General features: G+C 43.9%; 1 protein-coding gene across 2 annotated transcripts; it reads right to left on the bottom strand.

The window, feature by feature from the left end:
* Window positions 1–836: 836 nt before the first annotated feature.
* TRNAU1AP (tRNA selenocysteine 1 associated protein 1) lies at window positions 837–24285 on the bottom strand. Of its 2 annotated transcripts, XM_005895925.3 has the most exons (9): window positions 24144–24285; window positions 23395–23492; window positions 15879–15978; window positions 15215–15267; window positions 12395–12526; window positions 10983–11102; window positions 7950–8112; window positions 7714–7747; window positions 837–1109 (listed from the first exon to the last, which is right to left on the bottom strand). In XM_005895925.3, exons 1-9 carry the CDS (start codon window positions 24168–24170, stop codon window positions 973–975), a joined length of 864 nt encoding a protein of 287 aa, XP_005895987.1. In that variant the 5' UTR covers window positions 24171–24285; the 3' UTR covers window positions 837–972. The 2 variants fall into 2 exon arrangements, with proteins under 2 accessions (XP_005895987.1, XP_014333730.1); XM_014478244.2 differs by lacking the exon at window positions 10983–11102.
* Window positions 24286–25326: the final 1041 nt, after the last annotated feature.

Genomic DNA, 25326 nt, shown 5'->3' with positions numbered 1-25326 from the left:
TTTCTGAATTACCATTTCCTATATGTAAATAAGACTCATGCATTTAGTTTAATAGTTTATGCACTTACTTTAGTTTTAACATTTTCTTAAGAGGCGAGATTGGCACATTCATGGCACCATCTTGTACCTAGAACAGTCCAGGCCCTTTTGGTCTAGAATAAGCTGGCTCCAACACTTTGACCTTCCCAGGTGGCACGGTAGTAAGAGAATTGGCCTGCCAGTACCAGAGGTGCTTTGCTGTCTGGGTGGGGAAAATCCCCTGAAAGAGGGAATGGCAATCTGCTCCAGTATTGCCTGAAAAATTTCATGGACAGCAAAGCCTAAACACTTCAACCATTCAAATTGAAATTTAAGTCGCTCATGGACTGTAGCCTCTCTGTTCATGGGACTTCCCAGGCAAGAGTACTGGAGTGGGCTGCCATTCCTTCTCCAGGGGATGTTCCTGACCCAGGGATCGAACCCAGGTCTCCTACATTGCAGGCAGACACTTGACCATCTGAGCCACCGTTCAACTATTCAGTGGGCCCTGCAATTTACTCCCCAGTTCAAACAATGAATTCCTTGCCAACAGATTTGAAGCAAATTTGTAGGGGGAAAGGAAACCTGAAAACAAGTAACAGCCCACCATTTGACACTATCCCAGCAGGTAACCACAACCTTAAATGTGAACTTTCCTAAGAAGTTGGCTTAGTAACTTATGACCCACCTTGGTTAATCATGTCCAGGAGTGTAGGTGACATTATGTAGATAAATGAGATTACTGTTCAAAGATGAACTTCATTCAACCCTCTTCGAACTGGTCTCTGGGTTTTCAAACTCAAATGAAGGCAGCTGTGTTAGAGGAAAAATATAATTGCAGGAATGGTTGATTACTAAAATCTTTATGAAACATTTCAAAAAAAGTCTTGCAGAACTTTAAAAAAGGAGTCTCTTCTCTCCCTCAAGTCCATTCTGGCTTGTCCTTTGTCCTGGCTACATCATGGCAGGGATCTCTGAAGACACTGTGTCCAGAGGCTGCCAGTGACAGTCCATGAGCGCATCGTACAGCTCCTCGCTCTGCTCCATGAACTCCTTGTTGGCCTCGGTCACATCCAGCTGCGGCATGGGGTCTGGAAGAGAAGCAAGGGTGGGTTCGGGGGTGCAGAGGGGCGCAGCACTCAGCAGCCACGGGACTCGGTGCCCTGCTCCCTCCTTCCTCGCCAGGGCTGCCGGCCCTGCTGCCTCTGTAGGGTTCGTGAGGATGAGAGCAGGGCAGGGGACAGTCCGCCCTCAAACAGCACAGGATCCACTTGCGTGTGGAGGCTTTCAGGAGTAAATGCTACAGCACTACGCAATTCAATCCACGGCTGGCTGAATCCAAGAAGGTGAAGGAATGGAAGATCGAGAAGGCTGACTACAGTTACATGTGGGCTTATGATTGAGGCTGGCAAGAGGCCCTAAGCCCTAGTGAATCAAGAAAAGAAAGTAGAAAGCGCAGTCGCTCAGTCGTGTCCGACTCTTTGTGACCCCATAGGCTGTAGCCTGCCAGGCTCCTCCATGGGATTTCCCAGGCAAGAACACTGGAGTGGGTTGCCATTTCCTTCTCCAGGGGATCTTCCTGACCCAGGGATCGAGCCAGGGTCTCCTGCACTGCAGGCAGACTCTTTACTATGGGCTTACTTGGTGGCTCCTATGGTAAAGTTAATCAAGGGTCTAACTAACTTTACAGAATGTAACATGTAATTAGTACTCAAGTAGTTCTGGCTGTCATTCCATGTTTATTAAACACTACACATACCTGTAGCTGTCACATGTCTCAGATTTTCTGGTGTGGTCCTTTTCTGAAATTTGGGTTTGGGAAACCTGATCAAGATTACTAAATCAAGAACAAAGAATGTCTAAGGAAAGAGCCAGAGTCAAATACACAAGCTGAAACACCAAGTTCTGTTTTTAAAAATATTTTTTTCTTGATTGCAATAGTGGTATTTGTTCACCAGAAATCATGACAAAACACCTAAGAGTTTCCTTTTAAACCCCTAACAAGTAATCTATTCTTAGGAGGGAATATTACTGAGCACTGAGAATGAACCTCGGTGGCATCCAACTCGGATGAATCTCACAAATAAAATACTGAAGGAAAGAAGCAAGACAGTATATACAGCACAGCATTAAAATTCAAAAACAGGCAAAACTACACCCTGCTCTTCAGGGGTGTATAGCTATGTGACAAACCTATAAAGAGAAGGAAGTTTTGTCACTGCAAAACTCAGAACAGTAGGGACTTTCCTGGTGGTCCGGTGGGTAAGACTCTGCACTCCCAAGCCTTTGATTGTGTAGATCACAACAAACTGAGGAAAATTCTTCAAGAGATGGGAATACCAGACCACCTGACCTGCCACCTGAGAAATCTGTATGCAGGTTCAGGAAGCAACAGTTAGAACCGCACATGGAACAGACTGGTTCCAAATTGGGAAAAAAGTACGTCAAGGCTGTAAACTGTCACCCTGCTTATTCAACTTCTATGCAGAGTACATCATGTGAAACGCTGAGCTGGAAGAAGCACAAGCTGGAATCAAGATTGCTGGGACAAATATCAGTAACCTCAGATATGCAGATGACACCACCCTTATGGCAGAAAGTGAAGAGGAACTAAAAAGCCTCTTAATGAAAATGAAAGAGAGTGAAAAAGTTGGCTTAAAATTCAACATTCAAGAAACTAAGAGCATGGCATCCAGTCCCATCACTTCATGGCAAATAGATGCGGAAAAATGGAAGCAGTGACAGACTTTCTTTTCTGGGCTCCAAAATCACTGCAGATGGTGACTGCAGCCATGAAATCAAAAGATGCTTGCTCCTTGGAAGAAAAGCTATGACCAACATACACAACCTATTAAAAAGCAGAGACATTACTTTGCTGACAAAGGCCCGTCTAGTCAAAGCTACGGTTTTTCCAATAGTTATGTATGGATATGAGAGTTGGACTATAAAGAAAGCTGAGCACCAAAGAATTGATGCTTTTAAACTGTGGTGTTGGAGAAAACTCTTGAGACTCCTTTGGACTGCAAGATCAAACCAGTGAGTCCTAAGGGAAATCAGTCCTGAACATTCATTGGAAGGACTGATGCTGAAGCTCCAATACTTTAGCCACCTGATGTGAACTGCCTCATTGGAAAAGACCCTGATGCTGGGAAAGATTGAAGGCAGAAGGGGACAACAGAGGATGAGATGGTTGGATGGCATCACCAACTCAATGGACACAAGTTTGAGCAAGCTCTGGGAGTTGGTGAAGGACAGGGAAGCCTGGCGTGCTGCAGTCTATGGGGTTGCAAAGAGCTGGACACAACTGAGCGACTGAACTGAACTCCCAATGCAGGGGGCCCTGGTTCGCTCCCTGGTCAGGGAACTAGATTCCACATGCCACAACTAAAGATTGTGCACGCTGCAACTGCCACCACTAAGACCCGGTGCAGCCAAATGAATGAGACCCCGTGAACCGCAGCACCCCAGGCTTCCCTGTCCTTCACCATCTCCCTGAGTGTGCTCAAACTCATGTCCCTTGAGTCAGTGATGCCAACCAACCATCTCATCCTCTGCTGCCCACTTCTGCTCTCAATATTTCCCAGCATCAGGGTCTTTTTCAATGCGTTGGCTCTTATCAGGTGGCTAAAGTACTGGAGCTTCAGCATCAGTCCTTCCAAGGAGTATTCAGGGCTGATTTCCTTTAGGACTGACTGGTTTGATTTCCTGGCTGTCTAAGGGACTCTCAATAGTCTTATCTAGCACCACAGTTTGAAAATACCAATTCTTCAGCATTCTGTCTTCTTTATGGTCCAACTCTCACATTCGTACATGATTACTGGAAAAATCATGGCTTTGACTATATAGACCTTTGTCAGCGAAGTGCCATCTTTGCTTTTTAACACACTGCATAGGTTTGTCATAGCTTTCCTTCCAAGAAGCCATCATCTGATTTCATGGCTGTGGTCACCATCTGCAGTGATTTTAGAGCCGAAGAAGAGGAAATCTACCACTGATTCCACTTTTTCCCCTTCTACTTGCCATGAAGTGGCAATCTGCTATCAAAGCCACTATGATAGCCAAAATGACAACTAGTAACTGTTGGTGAGAATGTGGAGAAATGGAAATGCTCCAAGCATTTTTGGACAGGTCTGGCCATTTCTCAAATGGTTAAACGGAGTTTACTATATGATCCAGCACTACACTCCCAGGTATATACTGAAGAGTACTGAAAACCTGTCCCTGAAAACTTTTCTATGTCCACACAAAAACTTACACACGTATGTTCATAACAACATTATTTGTAACAGTGAAAATGGACACAATCCAAATGTCCATCAACTGAATGGATATCCACAGAATGGAATATTATTCAACCATAAAAAGAAAGGAATGACACATGCTGTAACACAGAGAAATCAGAAGTTAAGTCAGAGAGGCCGTTCACAAAGGACCACATATCACACATGACTCCATTTATTTAGAATGTTCAGGATACGTAAATCCAAAGTAGGTGAGTGGTTGCCAGGGACAGGATATTGGAGTGACTGCTAGTGGTTTCACAGTATTCTTCACTGGAATTAAACAGTGGTAATGGCTGTACAACTTTGTGGCTACTTTTGAAAACTACTGTGTACTTTAAAAGGGTGGATTTTATGTTATGTGAGTTACACCCTCCAAAATAAAAACCAAAAAACCTAACCGAGTTCTTACTGTATATCCTATTGTATTTCAGGAATTTTTTCATTGAGAACATTTTTCTACATCAATATTCTTAGAAAAAGACATGATTTAATAAAACAAAAATCTAATTAAAATCTTACCAATATTTAATAAATCTCCTATCATTATTTATCTGTATTGATATCATTGTGGGATAAAATCTTTCAGGTAAAATTGATTTCATGCATATGAACATTTTAAGAATTCTTTGTAGAAAGATAGTATATTTTAATTTGTATTTAAGTACTAGTATTAGCAGTGTGATGGTTACATTTTGTGTCAATTTGGTCAGGGTAGTGGTGACCAGTTGTTTGGTGAAACACCAGTCTAGACAAAGATATTCTGTAGATGTGATTCACATCTACAAATCAGTTGACTTTAAGTAAAGGTGATTATTCTCAATAATGTGGGTGGGCCTTAGCCAATCAATTAAAGGCCTTAAACTGAGGATTCCCAAAGTAGGAATTCTACCTCTAGGTGCTAATATAGAAATCCTGCCTGAGCCTCCAGCTTGCTGAAGCACATCACAGATTATAAATACATATATCCTTTCGGCTCTATTTCTCTGGAGAATCTTGACTAACACAAATGGTATATGCTTAAATTCTTTTCTCTTGTGGTTTATAGGCCATTTGCGCTTCTTTTGTAAACTGTTTCCAACTTTCTCAGGTACTCGTTAGAATCAGCCAGTTAGTGCTGGATCAACCAATCAGTGGTGAATCTTTTCACATATATACTGTGCCCCTTCCTGCAACCAGAGGAATCTCTCTCGTTAATTCTAATCTAAATTATGAGTTGAAGTTTTGAGCATGTACAGCAGCTCCATATGGGAACTCTAGGAAAGCAGAGCATGACCAGTCTGGCCACTCCACTCAGTGTTGGTAATGGCATATGGGACAGATTAGCAAAAGGCTCCAGCAAGGGCAAGCATTTCTGCTGCTGCTGTGTTTTGTTTTGGGTGTTTCTGGCTGAGCCACACAGCTCTAGGGATCTCAGTTCCTTGACCAGGGACTGAACCCGGGTCATGGTGGTGAAAGCACCTGGCACTGGACTGCCAGGGAATTCCCAAGGACAGGTATTTGGGTGTGTAGAAATGTACGGATGCACGGACAGTACAGCACCCTTCCTCATTTGGATGACAGGGCCTGGAAGATGGCCTGCTGAACCCAAGGTACAGATGAAGAAGGATGACGTCCCTCCTGGGCCCTGTCTCTGTGCGGCTATTAGCTTAAAATGGGAGGCATTAGGGACTTCCCTGGTGGTCCAGTGGTTAGGACTCCATGCTTTCACTGCCAAAGGTGTGGGCTCAATCCCCGACTGGGGAACTAAGATCTGGCCACCAAAAAAAAAGAGGGTGGCATTGTAACTGTGGTAAAGAGCCTGAAGTCTGGGGCAAGACTGCAGGGTTCCAAGACAGTCTACCTCTTGCTATGATGTTGCAACTAAGCTGACCTTGAACACGAAATTTAATTTGTTTCCTCTTCTGTAAAATCAAGATAATTATGGTACTTAATTATCACAAAACCACTGTGAATGTCAAGTGAGTTAATACCTGTTTACATGCTTAGAACAGTGCCCTGCACATAGTGAAACTTGTTGGCTGTTAATTATTTAAGCTTCAGTTTTCTTTTCTGTATAATGGGATTTATAAAAATACCTATTCATCCAAGTGTTCACAGGCAGCAGTGCCTGCAAAACTATTATAGCAGTGTTGGCTGTAATAATGGATGATGAAGAAATAGAAAAACTCTAAGGAGTTACACACAAATATGGTTATAATCAGGATAATTTCTCTAAAAAGGAAGCAAGAAAAGGCAAGAGACTAAGGCTAGAAAGACAGGGACTCCAGGTTGAACCTTGCTCCTAACTCACTGCGTGATCCTGAGAAGACCACGTGGATCTCCTGCTCACCATCCCTCTACTGGAGCTGTGTCTGCCCAGCCCACCCCTATGGTCGCTGCTGCCAGAATCAGATGACAACACGTTCAGTGTAGTGCTTTAAAACGCTATGAAGTTTGTTTTATGGCTACGGATGATGTTTCCTTTAAAGGATATTTTGCTTACAGATCACATTTTCCCTATGACCTTCTCTTGAAGAATAATTCTTAAAACAGACTTAAGATTTTAAACTCGGAGTCTTTTTGTACCTTATAATAAAGCTTTATTTACTTAGAAATCGATGTTTGATTTTACTTCTTTAAAACTTAAACCTAACATTCTGTTCAGAAATATGTTGAAAAAAATTAAAAAAAATTTTTTTATAATTTTTTCAAACCTTAGACTCCTTTAAAAGTATGAATATCTCATTTGAAAAAATATTTGTCTGAAGGTCAGCAATTACTTTGGTTTTACTTTTTCTCTGTTAAATTCAGTAAAAAATTACAACACACACTTTTAATTTTAAATAAGCAATAATGGCTATTACCATGCAGCAAAACTGGGGGGTGATTTTAGTCTCTTCCTTATACTTTACTGTATTTTCCAAACTTTCAATCCTAACTATTACTTGAAAGTGAGGAGAATATGTAATTTAAGATACATGGGGGGAGTTCCTTGGTGGTCCAGTGGTTAAGAATCTGCCTTCTAATGTAGGGGGCTCCGGTTCAATCCCTGGTCAGGGAACTAAGATTCCGTATACTGCAGGGCAACTAAGCCCACAGGTGACAAAGAGCCTGCACGCTCTAGAGCCTGTGCTCTACAACCAGAGAAAGACTGTCGGGCTCGGCAACAAAGACTCAGCGTAGCCAAAAAAAAGTATGGAAAAAATTAAAATGTGAAATTAAAAATTATTTTACAGGCATCTGACAAACTGTGCAACAAATATAAGGCCATGGAGTCTTCGGTTCAGACCTACACCCTGGGGTAGACCACCACGAGTCCAGGGAGCCTCAGGCGCCCGCCTCCACCTGTCGCTCCCTGGGGTGATTTGGGACCCGCACTCCCGACTCAGGTGACATTCACATCCTACACTGAGTGAAGGGAGTCCTTTCTTACCTTCCAATGCATCATCTCCGACTTCTTCATACGTCTGCCAAGAGACCAGAGAGGTGGGTGAGAAGCACAGTGAAAGCCTGGCCCATGACTAGGATGGCTTCTTAACAAGGGGAATTAAGCTGCTTCATCTTTCCCTGTCTTTCTGAAGCACAAGCTCCTGTCCTTAACCACCCCATCCCGGAGACTCACCCAGGTCTCTAGAGGATGCGGGGCCAGACTGGCCAAATCATGGTTACCTGCATGGTGCTCTGGGTGTAGCCGTACTGGGGATAACTGTAGCTGTAGCTGCCTGTGTTCTGGTCATAGCCCCACTGGGCGTAGTAGTTCTGGTACTGCTGGTAATACTGGTTGTAGCTGTAACTGTACATTTGACTGTATTCCACTGGCTTCACACGGCTCCTTAAAGGAAGAAGGAAAAATAAACAAACAAATGAGCAAACATTTCCATAATACTATATGACCGGGACTGTTCTAAGTGCTTTACACAGACTAACTCGTTTAATCCCCACAATGGTGCTATACAGTAAATATATAATTAATCCTATTTCACAGATGAGAAAACTGAGGTAGAGAGAGATTACATCGTTTGTCCAAAGTCACATAGTGAGTTAAGAGATTCAAACCCAGGCAGTCTGATCCCAGAAGCCAGCTTTAAAGACAGGAGCTTCTGGGAATCCCTGGTGGTCCAGCGGTGGGGACTCTGCACTTTGAGTTCCACGGGCCCAGGTTCAGTCCCTGATCGGGGCACTGGGATCCTGTGGGCCACACAGCATGGCCAAATTAAAAAAAAAAGGCACTTCCAATGGTTAGGTTTGTCTCCCTTACAAACTTTTTTAGTACTGACTTTTCCCCTTCTCAAGATCTTGGAGGGCTGTTTTTCTGCCAGCCACAAAGGCTCAGATAAACATGGCCTGGATAATCTGGATTTAGAATGATCCAAGGAGCATTTGCAAATTACAAAATCTCTTATCACCTTTTCCCTGCAAAAACATAAGGTTAAGTGTTTCAGGAGCCTGGAACTGTAGTCAGAGATACCATCTGTGGAGTAGGTACTTGGGATTTGTTCCCATTCTTTTTTATATATGGTCTCCTACTTTAAGTCCTGCATAGCTCTATGTCAGAGCTATTATTTATTATTCCCTCTGTAAATATGAGAACACAGCCTCTGAACGGTTAAGTGATTTACCCAAGACTACACAGAGGACTGGAGCCAAATTCTAACTCCAAGGCTTGCACCCCAACCACAACACGGTTCATACAGCACCTGCCCTGCAGACTCAAGTCTCCTATCCATCTCCCCCTTCCTGCATTGACCAACCAGGGCTGAGGCCCAAAGTCAACGGAAAGCTTTCTTCTCTGATTCCACAGCTACCCCAGTCACTGCTAACCAAAGACAATGTCAAGCGTGCAAAAGATCCACTGCTTTCAAAACCTTAAAAAACCACAGGTGATGACCTCTTCCCAGGTTCCTCGTGTGCTCAATGTCAGCTTGGTGAGGACTCAGCCTGAGCAGTTAGGCTGCATCTGACTGCCTTAGCATCACCTCCCGATGGGACGGCTCGATCAAGTCTGATGGCAGAGATTTCCTCTCCCTGCCCACTGCCAGGCTAAAAACTGCTCATGTTTGCCTCCATGACCCTACCCCCCTGACCCATGCGTCCAAGGAGTCTACCACCCTCATGACATGTTCAGGTCACTGAAGGCACAGGGCCTGGGTCTACACATTTCTGTTTCTCCACACTCGGCTTACAAGTCTGACTCTCCAAGGAAACTCTGATCACTCAATTCTTAGTGCATGAGGGCACCTCCCCAGAGGCAGGCATTAAATGCTGACAACAATGCTCAGTGAAGAAACAGATGTAACAAAATAACTGCTCTGCAGAACAGACTTTGTTTTTCTTGTTTATAGCTACAACTTCAAAGTCTAGGGTGGGGCTGCAGTTGCAGGGACTCAGTTATCACTGACTGAATAAATTATGACAAAGCAGAAACGACCAAAATAGTAAACATCAGAGGAACTGCTAGACAGAATATGCAATCAAAAGAATATTCCGCAGCTATTACAAATGTTGTAATGATGACAACTATGCAACTCTACGGCAAAGTGAGTGTGTATACTGAGTAAACTGGGAAGAACAAGGGTGAACACTGTTATTGTCATTAAAAATGAATAAGCAACGAATCTACCACATGTAAACTGACCCATATGCATGCAGTGTATTACATCAGTATCTACATTTATACAGAAGCCTGAAAAGGAACCCAGAAATTATAAGCAGTCATTTAGAGTAACAAGGAACTTCTTTCTTTTCAATGTTTTCTTTAATGTTTTTACATATACAGTAGAGTTTAGAACAAATAACATTTGGAGGGGAGAATCGCTGAGGCTAAACTGCAAAGAGCCCCCAAATCTTTGCTGTCTTAAAAAACACGGCCATCTGGAAGTTCTGCCCAAAAAGGGTAACCACTTACACACTTTAACACGAAGTTTCTCAGGCTTTGTAAAGTTGACTTTTGGGTGGCAGAGGAGACCATTCTTTGTTCCGGGAGATGTCTTGTGCACTGTACAATGTTTAATAGCATACCTGGCCTGTACTCATTAGATTCGAGAGGCTTCCCTCTCCCAGTATGGGATGTGACAATCAAATCTATCTTTAGGTGTTGCCAATGTCCTCAAGTTGAGAACCACTGCTTGGGCCAAAGGATGGAAGATTCTACGCAGAGAAAAACTGTCTTATATCTGAGTATAAAACATGCTTGGATATGCACGGGAAGAAGGGTTTCCTGCCCAGAGTGACAGGTACAATAGTGATGTATATAATCTTCTATCCTGCTTACATCATTATTTTTCTTTTGGCCACAAGGCGTGGCTTGTGGCAATTTCCTATATCATATTCCCTATATCATTAATTCTTAGCCACTCCCATAGCAAGGGGCACTCATAAGAGGTTTGTATGTTTCAATAGCAGCTCTACTGGGCAAAGAGCACACAAACTAAGTTTGCAGAGCCCAACTGCTTTTCCAGCATCGCTATGGCGATTCTCAGTGTGCCTGCCTCCCCCAGTCATAGCTCTCTCCTCAGCTGTAAGCTTCTGCAGGGGCAACAGTGACGCTGGCTCATCTCCAGCACCCAGCCTGGCAAATACCAGGCACTCATTACTTGTGACCTGCACTGAGTCGCCTGGCAGCCTCCCAATCAGCAAGCGGATGCCCTGATTATCAGCAACCGACGAGGCATGTCTCGGTTCCCACGCCAGCGCAGGACTCACGCTTTGGGGATGGCCACGCTCAGCCGCACTGGTTTAGACCCCAGTCCTATGGCTCCCTGGCACTCTGTCAGGGCTCGCTTCTGTTCCAGCTCATCTGTGAATTTCACAAAACCATAACCCCTGCAGGAAAAAGACACACACATACACACGCACTATTTAGATCACAAATGTGATGCAGGTAAAACCAAAGAATGGAAAAGAAGCTGAGAAGGGAGAGAGCACCCATCAAACCACATGGGCAGGCCTGAGCGCCCCACTGAACAGAGGGGTGTCACAGAGCGGTGTGACACCCCAGCACTGGAGGATCCCACTTTCAGTTCACCAACCTCCTCCATGCCATCCTGATATGGCTTCTCCCCAAACAGGAGCTTCCTTCCCGATCTACTGGAAAGTATTATTATTATTATTACAGTAGAAGCAGTAGTAGTAACAGTCACAGAAGGCCAAATATTTACGGAGCCTGCCCTGCATGCCAGGTGCTACCCAAGGCACTGGGACTCAGCAGTCACAAGCAGACAAGGTTCCTGCTTTCCTGAACTCATATCCCACTTGGGGATAAATGAATGACAGTTAACATTTAATGACCACTTATTATTTCCCAGGCACTATGCTGAGTATTTTCCCAGTTATCTCAATAAACTGTCCAACAACTTGATGAAGGGAGTATCCACATCTTATTGAAGGCAAAACCAAACTTCAAAGATGTTTAATGACTTGCCCAAAGTCATACCAGAAGCAGAATTCAAAGTCCAAGCTCATAACTACTACTCAGATCAAAAAAGGAATCTTTCCCGACATATAGCATATGATCTCACTTATGTGTGGAATCTAAAATATGATATAAATGAACTTACTTACAAAACAGAAAGAGACTCACAGACACAGAAAACAAACTTATGGTTAACAAAGGTGCAAGAGGGTAGAAAAGGGATAAATTAGGAGGAGTCTGAGATTAGCAGATATAAACCACTATAGATAAACAAGGTCCTACTGTATAGCACCGGGAACTATATATATTCAATATCCTGTAAAAAACGGTAACAGAGGAAAAAATATATATACAAACCCTTAAGGTCTTTCCATTTTTAAAGTAAAAATAATAAATAAAAAAGGAAATACCTATAAAGCATTTTCTATTGATTTATTTACATTACATCATTTCATCCTCACACCAACCCCCATGAGATGCAGATACTATAAATCGGTCCCATTTCACAGATGCGGAAACAGGGGCAGAGGCTCAGTAACTTGTCTGCTGCATAATCCCTGGGCAGTACTGAGGCTGGGATTTGCACCAGGCGGTTTGGCTCCAGAGCCTGAACTCTTACCACCATGGCCTCATTATCACACCCTCAGCTATGAGATACATGCTGCAACCAACAGGGTAGGCATGAATAAAAGTAAGACCTTACTTAGACACGCCTGTCTGGTCCAAAACCACCTTGCCTCCCCGACAGGAGGGGTAGACTTTGACGAAGAACTCATACAGCATGCCATCATCCACATCTGGGGTCAGATCCCCCACAAAGAGGGAGTACTCAGGGCTGAGAAGAGAGAACAAGATTCAGACACAAAGAAGAAAACTTCTGTTCTTGTGAGCTCTCTTGGCCCATTCTAGATAAACCTCTTCTGTGCTGCGTCACAGAACAACACATCTGCTGGGCCCTTAACCTAGTCCTGCTGCTGCTGCTGCTAAGTCGCTTCAGTCGTGTCCGATTCTGTGTGACCCCATAGACGGCAGCCCACCAGGCTCCCCCGTCCCTGGGATTCTCCAGGCACGAGTACTGGAGTGGGGTGCCATTGCCTTCTCTGAACCTAGTCGTAATTGGTTTCATTTGGCAGTCCTGGTAGAAGAGTTTCGAAAGGAGTCTCCTACCCCAGGCCCTTCACCCACTGAATAAAGCCTATCTGGCTTCAAGCTTTACCTGAGTGCAGACCAGGGGATAAGTCAGAGATGCTCAAAAGATAAAGCCAGAGATTCTGCATTCACTGCATACTTTTAATCCAAATGGTGAAAAGTACAGGGAGCGTGAGAACTAAACCTTCTCTCCTAGAGATGGGCTAACATGAAATCCCTCAACTTTCAGGACAGGGTCAGCAAAATTTTCTGTGAAGGCCGTACAGTAACTATTGTAGGCTCTCTGGGGGCACCTCTGATTTCTGTTGTCTTTTATCTGTTTCCACAATCCTTAAAAAATGAAAGGGGGGCCAGGGGGCCTTCCCTGGTGGCCCAGTAGTTAAGTTACTTAAGTAGTTAAGGTGGTCCACTTTCATTGCAGGGGGCATAGAATTGATTCCTGGTCAGGGAGCTAAGACCCCACAAGCAGAGCAGCATGGCCAAATAAATAAATAATTTAAAATACAGAGGGAATTTCCTGGCGGTCCAGTGGTTACGACTCTGTGCTCTCACTGCCGACAGCCTGGGTTTAATCCTGGTTGGGTAACTAGGATCCTGCAAACCGTGAGGCACCGCGAAAAAAAAAGTAAAAACCATTTCTAGCTTTCAGGTAATGGAGAAGGCAATGGCAACCCACTCCAGTGTTGTTGCCTGGAGAATCCCATGGATGGAGGAGCCTGGTGGGCTGCAGCCCATGGGGTCGCTAAGTCGGACACGACTGAGTGACTTCACTTTCACTTTTCGCTTTCATGCACTGGAGAAGGAAACGGCAACCCACTCCAGTGTTGTTGCCTGGAGAATCCCAGGGACGGGGGAGCCTGGTGGGCTGCTGTCTATGGGGTCACACAGAGTCGGACACGACTGCAGTGACTTAGCGAATGACAAAATTAGGTCACAGTTTGCCAACCCCCATAACAGAACAATAAACTCATTATTATTTTATTTCAAGTATGATACATATTCCTTGTATAAGATCAGAATATATAAAAGGACAAAGAAAAATAAAATACCAATAACCCAACTCAAAGGGAATCACCATGAACACCTTGATATGCATTTTTGTTCTTTTGCTTTAGCTTCTTCCTTTGAATTTATAAAAATTGGATACAACTCATTAATTTTGTTTCTAGCATTTTTTTCACTTACAGCATCTAACCAACATCTTGACATGTGAGTATTTTGCTACAACATGACACGTTAATGGATACACAATATTCCAAAAAATGAACATATTGTAACTTGAACCACTTTCCTATTATTAGATTACTTGGATTTTCCCCCAATTTTGCCGATTATATGTAGTACCTCAATGAACATTTTCTCTCTTTTTTTAAAAAACTTTTACTGGAGTTGATATACAATGTTGTGCTAACTTTAGGTGTACAGCAAAGTAAATCAGTTTATACATATACGCATATCCATTCTTTTTTATATTCTTTTCCCATATAAGCTATTACAGAGTATCAAGTAGAGCTCCCTATGCTATACAGGAGGTCCTAATTAGTTATCTATTTTATATATACTAGTGTGTACAAGTCACTCCCAACTTCCCAATTTATTCACTGCGTCCCCTTATCCCCTGGTAACCATAGGTTTATTTTCTACATCTGTGGCTCTATTTCTGTTTTATAAGTAAGTTCTTTTTAAGATTCCACATATAAGTGATATTACACAATATCAATGAACATTTTCAAGGCTAATCTTTACACAAGCGTGCTAAGTCACTTCAGTCGTGTCCGACTCTGTGCGATTCTATGGACTGTGTAGCCCACCAGGCTTCTCTGTCCATGGGATTCTCCAGGCAAGAATATTGGAGTGGGTTGCCATGCCCTCCTCCAGATCTTTCCAACCCAGGGATCAAACCTACGTCTCTTATGTCTCCTGCGCTGGCAGGCGGGTTCCTTACCTAGTGCCACTTAGGGATAATCTTTACACATATCCATGAATAAATTCTGAAAAGCAGAATTATGGGTTCAAAGGGTATAAATCTATCTAAAGCCTTTGATACATTGTTCTCCACCTTTCAAAGCAATCTGAAATGCTTGATACATTTATGCTGCTACAGCAATTCTTACTGAATAAATGTCATTACCATGGGCAGTCATGGGACTAGGAGAGGGAGCAAATACAGAGAAGACAAGGGCCTTGCCATGAGCAAACTGGAAGCATCCCCCAACAGGGATGGGAGGGGTTGGCCTTCAGGAGGGAAGCACTCTGGAGCCAAACTCAGCGCCCCATCCTCCTCTCTGGAAGTGACCAGTGCAGTGAACACATCTTGTCTCTATTTAGACATTTCCCAGGACTTGAAACTACCTTGTGGCTACTCTCTACTTACCTGTTATCTGGCTGTTTCCCATAAGTGGCGTAATTCAGTTTAAAACGCTTTGCCTGAAAATTTAAAAACAAACAAACTAAAACAGAGAAAGGTATTTCAAGAATCAACAATTTTTGGAAAAAAACTGAAATAAATTACCTTGGCCAAAACATCTCCCCCTCTCTAAGCCTCAGCCTTTTCTCCTGTTTAAAAGGAGGGGGATGCACGGATGACCGCTAAGGGCACTGCCAGCTCCATGGTTCTATGAGCCCAGGTGTGCCAGCGTGGTGCAGCTGTAAGCTAAGTAACTGTGGGAAGAGCAGAATGCAACTCTCTTGAAACGTGTCCTCACAGCTGCCAGCCTGTTCTACTTTGTCAATCAAGCAAGAGGTCTAGAGGTTCAAGTCTTCTGTGAAGGGAGGCAGCGGTGCAGAGTGGAAAGGGCATGGGTTTTAGAGGCAACCAATCTTCGGTCTGCATCGGGGCTCTGCCACTTACTACCTGTGTTGCCTTGGGCAAGTTATTCCATCTCCCTGAGCTTCAGTTTCCTGGTCTGTCAAAGATAACAATGTCTACTGTTTAGGGTTGTTATAGGATTAAATAAAATATATGGTAGGGATTCAACAAATGACAGTCATTCATGGTAACAAAAATGGCAACATTATCATTATCTAAGTGTCCTTACAGGTGTGGCTCCTGGAAGGGGCTTCCCGTTGATTTTATGTAAACACTTCTCAGCTGTGGCCAAATCTGCGAATTCTACAAAGCAGTAGCCAGCCGGGATCCTGGAGCGAAAACAGAAAAAGGGAATGGTTAAAGATCTGATACCCAGGCACTTTGACAATGATCGTGTGGCTAAGACTCTGAGCTCCCAATGCACCTGGTCAGAGAACTAGATCCTATATGCCGCAACTAAGTATTTGCATGCAGCAACTAAAACCAGGTACAGCCAAATAAATAAATATATTTAAAAAGGAGTGGTGAGGGAAGGTTCAAGAGGGAGGGGAGACAGGATATATGTTTAATTATGGCTGATTCAAGTTGTTGTATGGCAGAAACCAACACAAAACTGTAAAGCAAGTTTCCTCCTATGAAAAAATTAAAAAAAAAAAAAAAAGAGTAATTCAAGCTTTCACAGGCAGACAGACACACACGTACACACAAGATGTGATACCTAGATGAGAGACTTAAGTCTGGGCTGGAGGGCAGGAAAAAATGTTTTTCTCATGACAGCCCATATTATTTTTGTTCCATGCTATACTCCAGTTCAGAATTTATAGACCTGAGTATAAGTATTGCCCATCCAGGGCAGTACCAGACTCATTTAGTAAATCATTTATTCATGTACTGTATCGCCTATGAAGAACTCTTGCCAAAAACGTTTCCTGGGACTTCCCTGGTGGCCCAGTGGCTAAGACTCCAAGCTCCCAGGCAGGGGGCGTGGGTTCCATCCTCCCAGTTGCCACAACTAAGAGTTCGAATGCCACAACTAAAGACCCTGCACAATTGAAGACTGAAGAAGATCTCGTGTGCCCTAAGACCCAGCACAGCCAAAAAATAAAAATATTCCTATGCAACCCAAGCAAACCTTCAGATCTAATGTCCAGCTTACAGGAAATATTAGGAACAGAACAAATAAAACACTATGATCAGATCAGATCAGTTTCTCAGTCGTGTCCGACTCTTTGCGACCCCATGAATTGCAGTACGCCAGGCCTCCCTGTCCATCACCAACTCCCGGATTTCACTCAGACTCATGTCCATTGAGTCAGTGATGCCATCCAGCCATCTCATCCTCTGTCATCCCCTTCTCCTCTTGCCCCCAATCCCTCCCAGCATCAGAGTCTTTTCCAATGAGTCAACTCTTCGCATGAGGTGGCCAAAGTACTGGAGTTTCAGCTTTAGCATCATTCCCTCCAAAGAAATCCCAGGGCTGATCTCCTTCAGAATGGACTGGTTGGATCTCCTTGCATCTCCAAGGGACTCTCAAGAGTCTTCTCCAACACCACAGTTCAAAAGCATCAATTCTTCGGCGCTCAGCCTTCTTCACAGTCCAACTCTCACATCCATACATGACCACTGGAAAAACCATACCCTTGACTAGACGGACCTTTGTTGGCAAAGTAATATCTCTGCATTTGAATATGCTATCTAGGTTGGTCATAACTTTCCTTCCAAGGAGTAAGCGTCTTTTAATTTCATGGCTGCAGTCACCATCTGCAGTGATTCTGGAGCCCATAAAAATAAAGTCTGACACTGTTTCCACTGTTTCCCCATCTATTTCCCATGAAGTGATGGGACCAGATGCCATGATCTTCGTTTTCTGAATGTGGAGCTTTAAGCCAACTTTTTCACTCTCCACTTTCACCTTCATCAAGAGGCTTTTTAGTTCCTCTTCACTTTCTGCCATAAGGGTGGTGTCATCTGCATATCTGAGGTTACTGATATTTCTCTCGGCAATCTTGATTCCAGCTTGTGTTTCTTCCAGCCCAGCGTTTCTCATGATGTACTCTGCATATAAGTTAAATAAACTGGGTGACAATATACAGCCTTGACGTACTCCTTTTCCTATTTGGAACCAGTCTGTTGTTCCATGTCCAGTTCTAACTGTTGCTTCCTGACCTGCATACAGGTTTCTCAAGAGGCAGGTCAGGTGGTCTGGTATTCCCATCTCTTGAAGCATTTTCCACAGTTTATTGTGATCCACACAGTCAAAGGCTTTGGCACAGTCAATAAACTAGAAATAGATGTTTTTCTGGAACTCTCTTGCTTTTTCCATGATCCAGCGGATGTTGGCAATTTGATCTCTGGTTCCTCTTCCTTTTCTAAAACCAGCTTGAACATTAGGAATTTCACGGTTCATGTATTGCTGAAGCCTGGCTTGGAGAATTTTAAGCATTACTTTACTAGCGTGTGAGATGAGTGCAATTGTGCGGTAGTTTGAGCACTCTTTGGCATTGCATTCCTTTGGGATTGGAATGAAAACTGACCTTTTCCAGTCCTGTGGCCACTGCTGAGTTTTCCAAATTTGCTGGCAAGGAAACAAATCCAGAATTTAGGACCAGAATCCAGAATGTAGAACCTAATGTAAGACAATCTTACCTCTTCAAAAAGTCGTTATTCTGAGAAAAGAAAGAAGTGGGCATTTCTACATTAAAAAGAGACAAATGCAATACAGGATCTGATCTCTGACTGGATCCTAATTCATTAAAAAACAATACTCAAATATTTAGAAACGTTGTAATGCCTATAATTTACTTTCATGTGGTTCAGCAAAAAGAAAACATCAATCTCCTTAAATCTCTATAGACACTTAGATAAGGAGAATATAGCAACGTATTAACAATTTTTGAAATTAGGTGGTAGTTATATGAGTGTACATTGTACTGTTTGTAAATTTAAATTTTTTGTAATTTAAAAAGTTTTTTTGATAACCTACCACCAGCCAGGCAGATAGAGAGTTGAAGAACATGGCACCTGACCTTAAGAAACTTAAAATCTAGTTGGACAAAGTAAATCCACGGACCAGACCTAATTGGGGGAATATGTGTGAGTTTCCTGGTGGTCTATTTTTAAAGCATTACTAAGGGACATAAGGGACTTTATTTTTCTGGGCTCCAAAAATCACTGCAAATGGTGACTGCAGCCATGAAATTAAAAGACGCTTACTCCTTGGAAGGAAAGTTATGACCAACCTAGACAGCATATTAAAAAGCACAGACATTACTTTGTCAACAAAGGTCCATCTAGTCAAAGCTATGGTTTTTCCAGTAGTCATGTATGGATGTGAAAGTTGGACTATAAAGAAAGCTGAGTGCTGAAAAATTGATGCTTTTGAACTGTGGTGTTGGAGAAGACTCTGGAGAGTCCCTTGGACTCCAAGGAGATGCAACCAGTCCATCCTAAAGGAGATCAGTCCTGAGTGTTCATTGGAAGGACTGATGTTGAAGCTGAAAACTCCAATACTCTGGCCACCTGATGCAGAGAGCTGACTCATGTGGCTAGATCCTCTGATATTCCTTCCTCCTAAGAGATCTATACTGAAATCAGTTTTATTTAACAGCATTCTTAAATCTATCACCAGTGAAATAAATCAGACTTCTCTGGAACTATGATACTCAGTTCAAATAACATTATGGACACCAAGCCAAAAGATATGGGCAAGGGAAGTACCAGAGCCCAGGGATCTAAGAACACAGTCTATGAGCTCCATAAATGTTAATGCTTAGAAGAACGGTGGGGCAAATCTGTGTTTTCTGTCTTGTGTGTGCTAGAATTTAAGCCAATGTAAAGACCATCACCAGTAAGAGCTGACTGTTACTGAGCGGTCACTATAGGCCAAGCACTGTGCTCACCACTTCACATGCACCATCTCATCTAATTGTCACAGAAAAACTCCATGAGAGAAGCAAACTACTGCTCCCATTTAGATGTGGAGACTGAGATTCAGGATTATACAATACTCCTTAAACTACACAGCTGCTGATGCTGCTGCTACTGCTGCTAAGTCGCTTCAGTCATGTCTGACTTTGTGCGACCCCATAGACAGCAGCCCACCAGGCTCCCCCATCCCTGGGATTCTCCAGGCAAGAACACTGGTGTGGGTTGCCGTTTCCTTCCCCAATGCATGAAAGTGAAAAGTGAAAGTGAAGTCGCTCAGTCGTGCCCCACTCTTAGCGACCCCATGGACTGCAGCCTACCCGGCTTCTCCGTCCATGGGATTTTCCAGGCAAGAGTACTGGAGTGGGGTGCCATTGCCTTCTCCGAAACTACACAGCTGGTATTTGCCAAAGGCTGGACTTGAGTTCAGGATAATCTGACCATATTCTTTCCCCAGCAGTTTATTGTGAAAAATTCCAAACATAAAAATTAAAAGAGCTGCCATAGCAAACACCCTTATATATATATACACACACACACACACACACACACACACACACACATACACCACTTTTTAAAAAATATTTACTTTACCAAATGACAATCCATCCACATCCTTACCCATTTATCATTTTTTTTTGTTTTTGTTGATATTTTTTCTTATTTTTTTTAAATAATGAAAGTATGATAACATTAACAGGAGATGGAAAATACAGGTACATCCTTATTTTCTGATACATTTCAAAGTAAGTTGCAGATATTGGTACATTTTTCTCAATTATTTTAACACGCTTATTATTAGAGTTCAATTACTGCATAGTTTTTTCCTTTTAAGTTACATACAATGAAATGCACAAATTCTTCTAGATGCTGAGTTATTTCCACCACAGATTAATTTTGTGTATTTTAGAACTGACTCAGTGGAAACATCCTGATGCTGGGAAAGACTGAAAGGCAAAAGGAAAAGAGGGTGGCAGAGGATAAGATGGCTAGATAGAATCACCAACTCAAAGGACATGAACTTAAGCAAACTCCAGAAATTTTAAGTCATATACTGTATACGTATACCATACATATACATAAACTGTATGTGTATACCAGTCACATACTGTATGACTATACCAGTATTTACATATCTACCTATTCAGATACCTGGACTGCAGTTTGGGGCCATTGTCCCACATGCTATCAGGCTTCCCAGGTGGCACAGTGGTAAAGAATCCGCCTGCCAATGCAGGAGATGCAAGAGATGCGCGTTTGATCCTGGGCCTGGAAGATCCCCTGGAGTAGGAAATGGCAACCCACTCCTGCATTCTTGTTGGGAAAATTCCATAGGCAGAGAAGCCACCAAGAGTCGGACACAACTGAGGGACTGAGCTCGCACGCATGCACACGCGTGCACACACACACACACTCACACAAAATGTGCTATACATATTCAAGTCCTTTTCATGCTAGTTACACGTTTTCATTTCTCTTGAGTAAATACCTAAGACTAGACTTGCTAAGGAGAAGGCAATGGCACCCCACTCCAATACTCTTGCCTGGAAAATCCCATGGACGGAGGAGCCTGGTGGGCTGCAGTCCATGGGGTCACAAAGAGTCGGACATGACTGAGCGACTTCACTTTCACTTTCATGCATTGGAGAAGGAAATGGCAACCCACCCAGTGTTCTTGCCTGGAGAATCCCAGGGACAGGGAAGCCTGGTGGGCTGCAGTCTATGGGGTTGCACAGAGTTGGACACTACTGAAGCGACTCAGCAGCAGCAGCAGCAGCAGACTTGCTAAGGCAGATGTACTGAAGATATATGGACTTCCTGGTGGTCCAGTGGTTAAGAATCCACCTACCGATGCAGGGGACACAGGTTCCATCTCTGTTCGGGGAAGATCCCACATGCCTCAGAGCAATTAAGCCTGTGTGCCACAACTCCTGAAGCCCACGTGAATAGAGCCCCTGCTCTGCAACGAGAAGCCACTGCAATGAGAAGCCTACGCACTAGAGCGCAGCCCCCACTCACAGCAGCTAGAGAAAGCCGGTGCTCAGCAACAAAGACCCAGTGCAGCCAAAAATCACGTTGTTGGTTTTTTTTTTTAAGGAAAAAAATAAAAAAGATACTGCCAGATACTTATCCCCAGTGGCTGTAACATTTTCTAGTCCCACCAGTGATGGAAGAGATGTGGTTATTTCACATGCAACTGTATTCTTTTTCTTTGCTGAATTAAAAAAATTGTCATTAAGGATTACATTACATTGAAAAAGGTTATAGCAACTCACTCTAGTATTCTTCCCTGGAGAATCCCACAGACAGAGGAGACTGGTGGGCTAGTCCATGGGGTTGTAGAGTCAGGCACGACTGAGCACGCACACAGTTACATAAAATGTTATCATTTCAGCTATTTTTTAACTGTACAGTTCTGTGGTATTAAGTATTTTGCAACCAATCACTACATTGTTAAGCACTATGCTTTACTGTGCATTACTTTTTCTTGGGTCTTATTTTTTCCCTGTATTTTGTTCCTTGTTTTTAATTTACATTTATTTACAGTATTCTCACAAGGCACTTCAAAGTCTTTGTCATATGAGGTACAGTGCACATGTAATATGTATGTTGGTGCCACCATAAAAAACAGCTAGGGTTTAGTAATCAATGGTTGCTATTTCTGGTTTAGTCGCTAAGTCATGTCCTACTCTTTTGTGACCCCATGGATTATAGCCCGCCAGGCTCCTCTGTTCATGGGATTTCCCAGGCATATGGAAGTTGGTTGCCATTTCCTATTCCAGGGGATAGTCCTGACCCAGAGATTGAACCCGAGTCTCCTGCACTGGCAGGAAGATTCTTTACCACTCAGTCACCAGGGAAGCCCAATGGCAGGAAAGGATGATTCCAATTCTTAATAAAGATTAAAATGTGAGAACCTATGTCAGTGTTCTGGAAAGTATTACAGAATGTATTTTCATGCCAGTAGCTGATTTATCAGGGTTTGCTGTCTGTAAGAATAAGAAAGTACCTGTTTACCAAATAGCCAAAGACTAGGCTGCACTTCCTATCTCCCACCATTTTTCAACTGACTGATGCTTTAGCAAGCTGCTTTAGTACTCGGCACAGAGTAGATACTCACTAAATACTGTCTTTTTTTTTTGCCTATGTGAAAGTATTCTTCACATTTTGTTTTGTGTAGGTATTTACTGTCTCATTCCCCTATTCGAAAGTAGTAAAATCCATGAGAAGAGGGACTATTTCTGGGTTATTTCAGCCATGTGTCCAAGAAATCTAGAACAGTGGCACATAGGTAGTGTTTCACATGAGAGTTAAGGGTACTCATGAACTTGGAGAACACAGCTGAATTAGAGTCCTGGCTTCTCATTTAAAAGCTGTGTAAATTTAAGACAGCTATTAAGCTTCTCTAATAACAGTACTTAGCTCAGAGGTTTTTGTGATTTTAAAGTGCTTATTACCTAGCAGATCATAATCTATTTATATTTACCAAGCATATACCATATGCCAGACATTGTGGTAAACCTTGACCGTGAATTAATGGCACTTAATCCTCACCAGGACTCTATGAGGTAGGTGCTTTCATTATGTCTATTTTTACAGACAAGAGGGAGAGATTAAGTCACTTGCTCAAAGTCACACACAGCAGACAAGAGCTTTCAAACCCAGACTGCCTCAAGTCATCTGTACACCACAAAATGTTAACATCATTATGACAACTATTACTAGAGGTCAAAGCCCTGACCCTCCGCGATGTTAACTTTCTCTTGAATGACACACGCAGCGAGATCTATAAAGTAGAACGAAGACTGAAGAGGACAAACCCAGTGAGGCGGTTTCGGATAATTTTGACGCTCATCACTGTCTCCCCCATGGTAGCAAAGGCTCTGGAGATGAAGTTCTCATCCATGTAGGGCTCCAGCTGCGTAAACACAAGAGCAGAGCGGGTCGGGCCACATCCAGACTCCTCGCTTCCCGGATCCGGAGCCCCTCCGCCCTCAGCCCGGGGTGGGCTGCACGATGCTGGTGGGCGGGAGTGGGGTTGGGGGTGCGGGGGAAGAGGTTTCCATGCGCAGAATGATTTGAACCCCTGCGTTCCCGGTCCCTCGCCTTCTTTTCCTTTAAATGTGCTCCTTTGTAGAAGCCGCCCCCCTTGGATGGAGGAATCCATCCCTCCAGTCCCAGAACCAGGGGCGCTCTTCAACCCTTAGGATTCCTCCTATTCTAACCGCCTCCAAACCCTCCTTTTCCCCTCCGCGAACCCAGGCGGGGCCCCCAAGACCCCTCCCCCTCCGAGTCAGCCCCCTTCACCTACACGCTGGGACTGAATTGGGCGTCACCTAAAAGAACTGCCCCTCTCCAAGCACTTCCACCCTTTGAGGACCCTTCCCCTCAGTCTTGGCCCCCCCGGTACCTAAATAACTGGGACTCGCGCCGGCGTCGCCTAAAAGAACTCCCCTACCCATTCACGTCCACCCTTTTGGAGATTCGAGGGCCCTCCCCCCTCGGCCCCTTTCTTCCTCGCGACGCTAACATTCCTGCGCCACAGACACAGGAAGCCACCCTCACTCACGTCGCCCATCCACAGGCTGGCCGCCATGCCCGCGGCCCCGCCGGGACTCTGTGGGCTCCCAGAGCTGGCGCGGAAGCGGGAGCCACCGAACCGGGACCTCCACGGAGCATGCGCCTCGACCGCCTTCTGCGCATGCTCCGCAGCTCGGCGCGCAGGACCGCGCCCGCGTGCCGCTCCGGGTTTTTCCGGCTCCCGGCGGGCAGGTCCCAAGACTGGAGCCCGCGGGAGGGAGCGGGGCAGACCCTGCCCTGCGCTGGGCTGTGGGTGGAGCTGGTGACTAGCTTTCTCGGGTTTCTATTTAAACACACATGTACAGATAAAATTACAGAATTTTACGCTCCTTGTTAAAAAAAAAAAAGCAAATATAAGCACTTTTTTTTCCCCCTTCAAGTAAAAGATCTCCTTTCGGAGTCTGGACGTTTCAGTTCCACTCACTCAGGCAAATTACTAACTGGTCCGCTCCAGCCACCCCTTCACACTGCATTTCCCAGTTTGCAAGAGATTTCTGTTGACTGCTGCGCTGGGAGTCTTCCATCATTCCCTGGGGAGCAGGGAGGGCAGAATTACAGCGAGTGTAAATTGGGGCAACTGTGTCATCTCAAACCAGTCTTCAAGTCTTGTCACTTTCTGGCGTCTCACTTCTACACTAATCCAAACCGCCAGTTCTAACCTGTCCCAAAACAGTGACCTGCCACAGAAGGCCCTCTGTAAACACCATTTCTAGATAATCCTGACAATTTGACTTCTAATCTGGGAGTGTCCCAGGCCTTCACCTCAGTTTAATACCCATTTCCTAGAATGTGAAACTTCTATGAGAATTGTTATCTCCAGGTGTGAAAGTCACTCCAAGTGCTTGAGGATCCATTTCCGAGGCTCCTTCTGGGCTGATGGGCCACTTGAGCCCTTCCTTGACAGTATATAAATCCCAAATTTGGGGTGTTTGGACCCAAAGTCAAGCTCTGGTGGATCCAGCTTTAAATCCAATCACAAGTTGCCAAATTTCCAGTTTTTTTCTATTCACTTCCACAGTACTGTAGTCTTTAGGTGCTTTGACTATAGACTCGAACAAATAGAGCCCAAATCCAAGCCCTCCTCACTATTTTGGGTAACAGTAGCACTTGGTTCCCCTGCCAGCTCAGTGGTAAAGAATCCACTGGCCAGTGCAGGAGACACAGGTTCCATC

The sequence above is a fragment of the Bos mutus genome, chromosome 2, assembly GCF_027580195.1.
Source record: "Bos mutus isolate GX-2022 chromosome 2, NWIPB_WYAK_1.1, whole genome shotgun sequence".
NCBI classification, from domain to species: domain Eukaryota; kingdom Metazoa; phylum Chordata; class Mammalia; order Artiodactyla; family Bovidae; genus Bos; species Bos mutus.
Note: the sequence above shows the minus strand (reverse complement) of the source record. Positions and strands in the feature narration are given on the sequence as shown.

Excerpts from the sequence above, each read along its gene's own strand:
- TRNAU1AP (XM_005895925.3), bottom strand. The coding sequence starts at position 24,170 with ATGGCGGCCAGCCTGTGGATGGGCGAC. Across the intron at positions 8,113-10,982 it reads AGCGTGGCCATCCCCAAAGC|GAGCCGTGTGAAGCCAGTGG; the intron begins GTGAGTCCTGCG and ends TCTTCCTTTAAG. Across the intron at positions 1,110-7,713 it reads CGGAGATGATGCATTGGAAG|ACCCCATGCCGCAGCTGGAT; the intron begins GTAAGAAAGGAC and ends CTTCTCTTCCAG.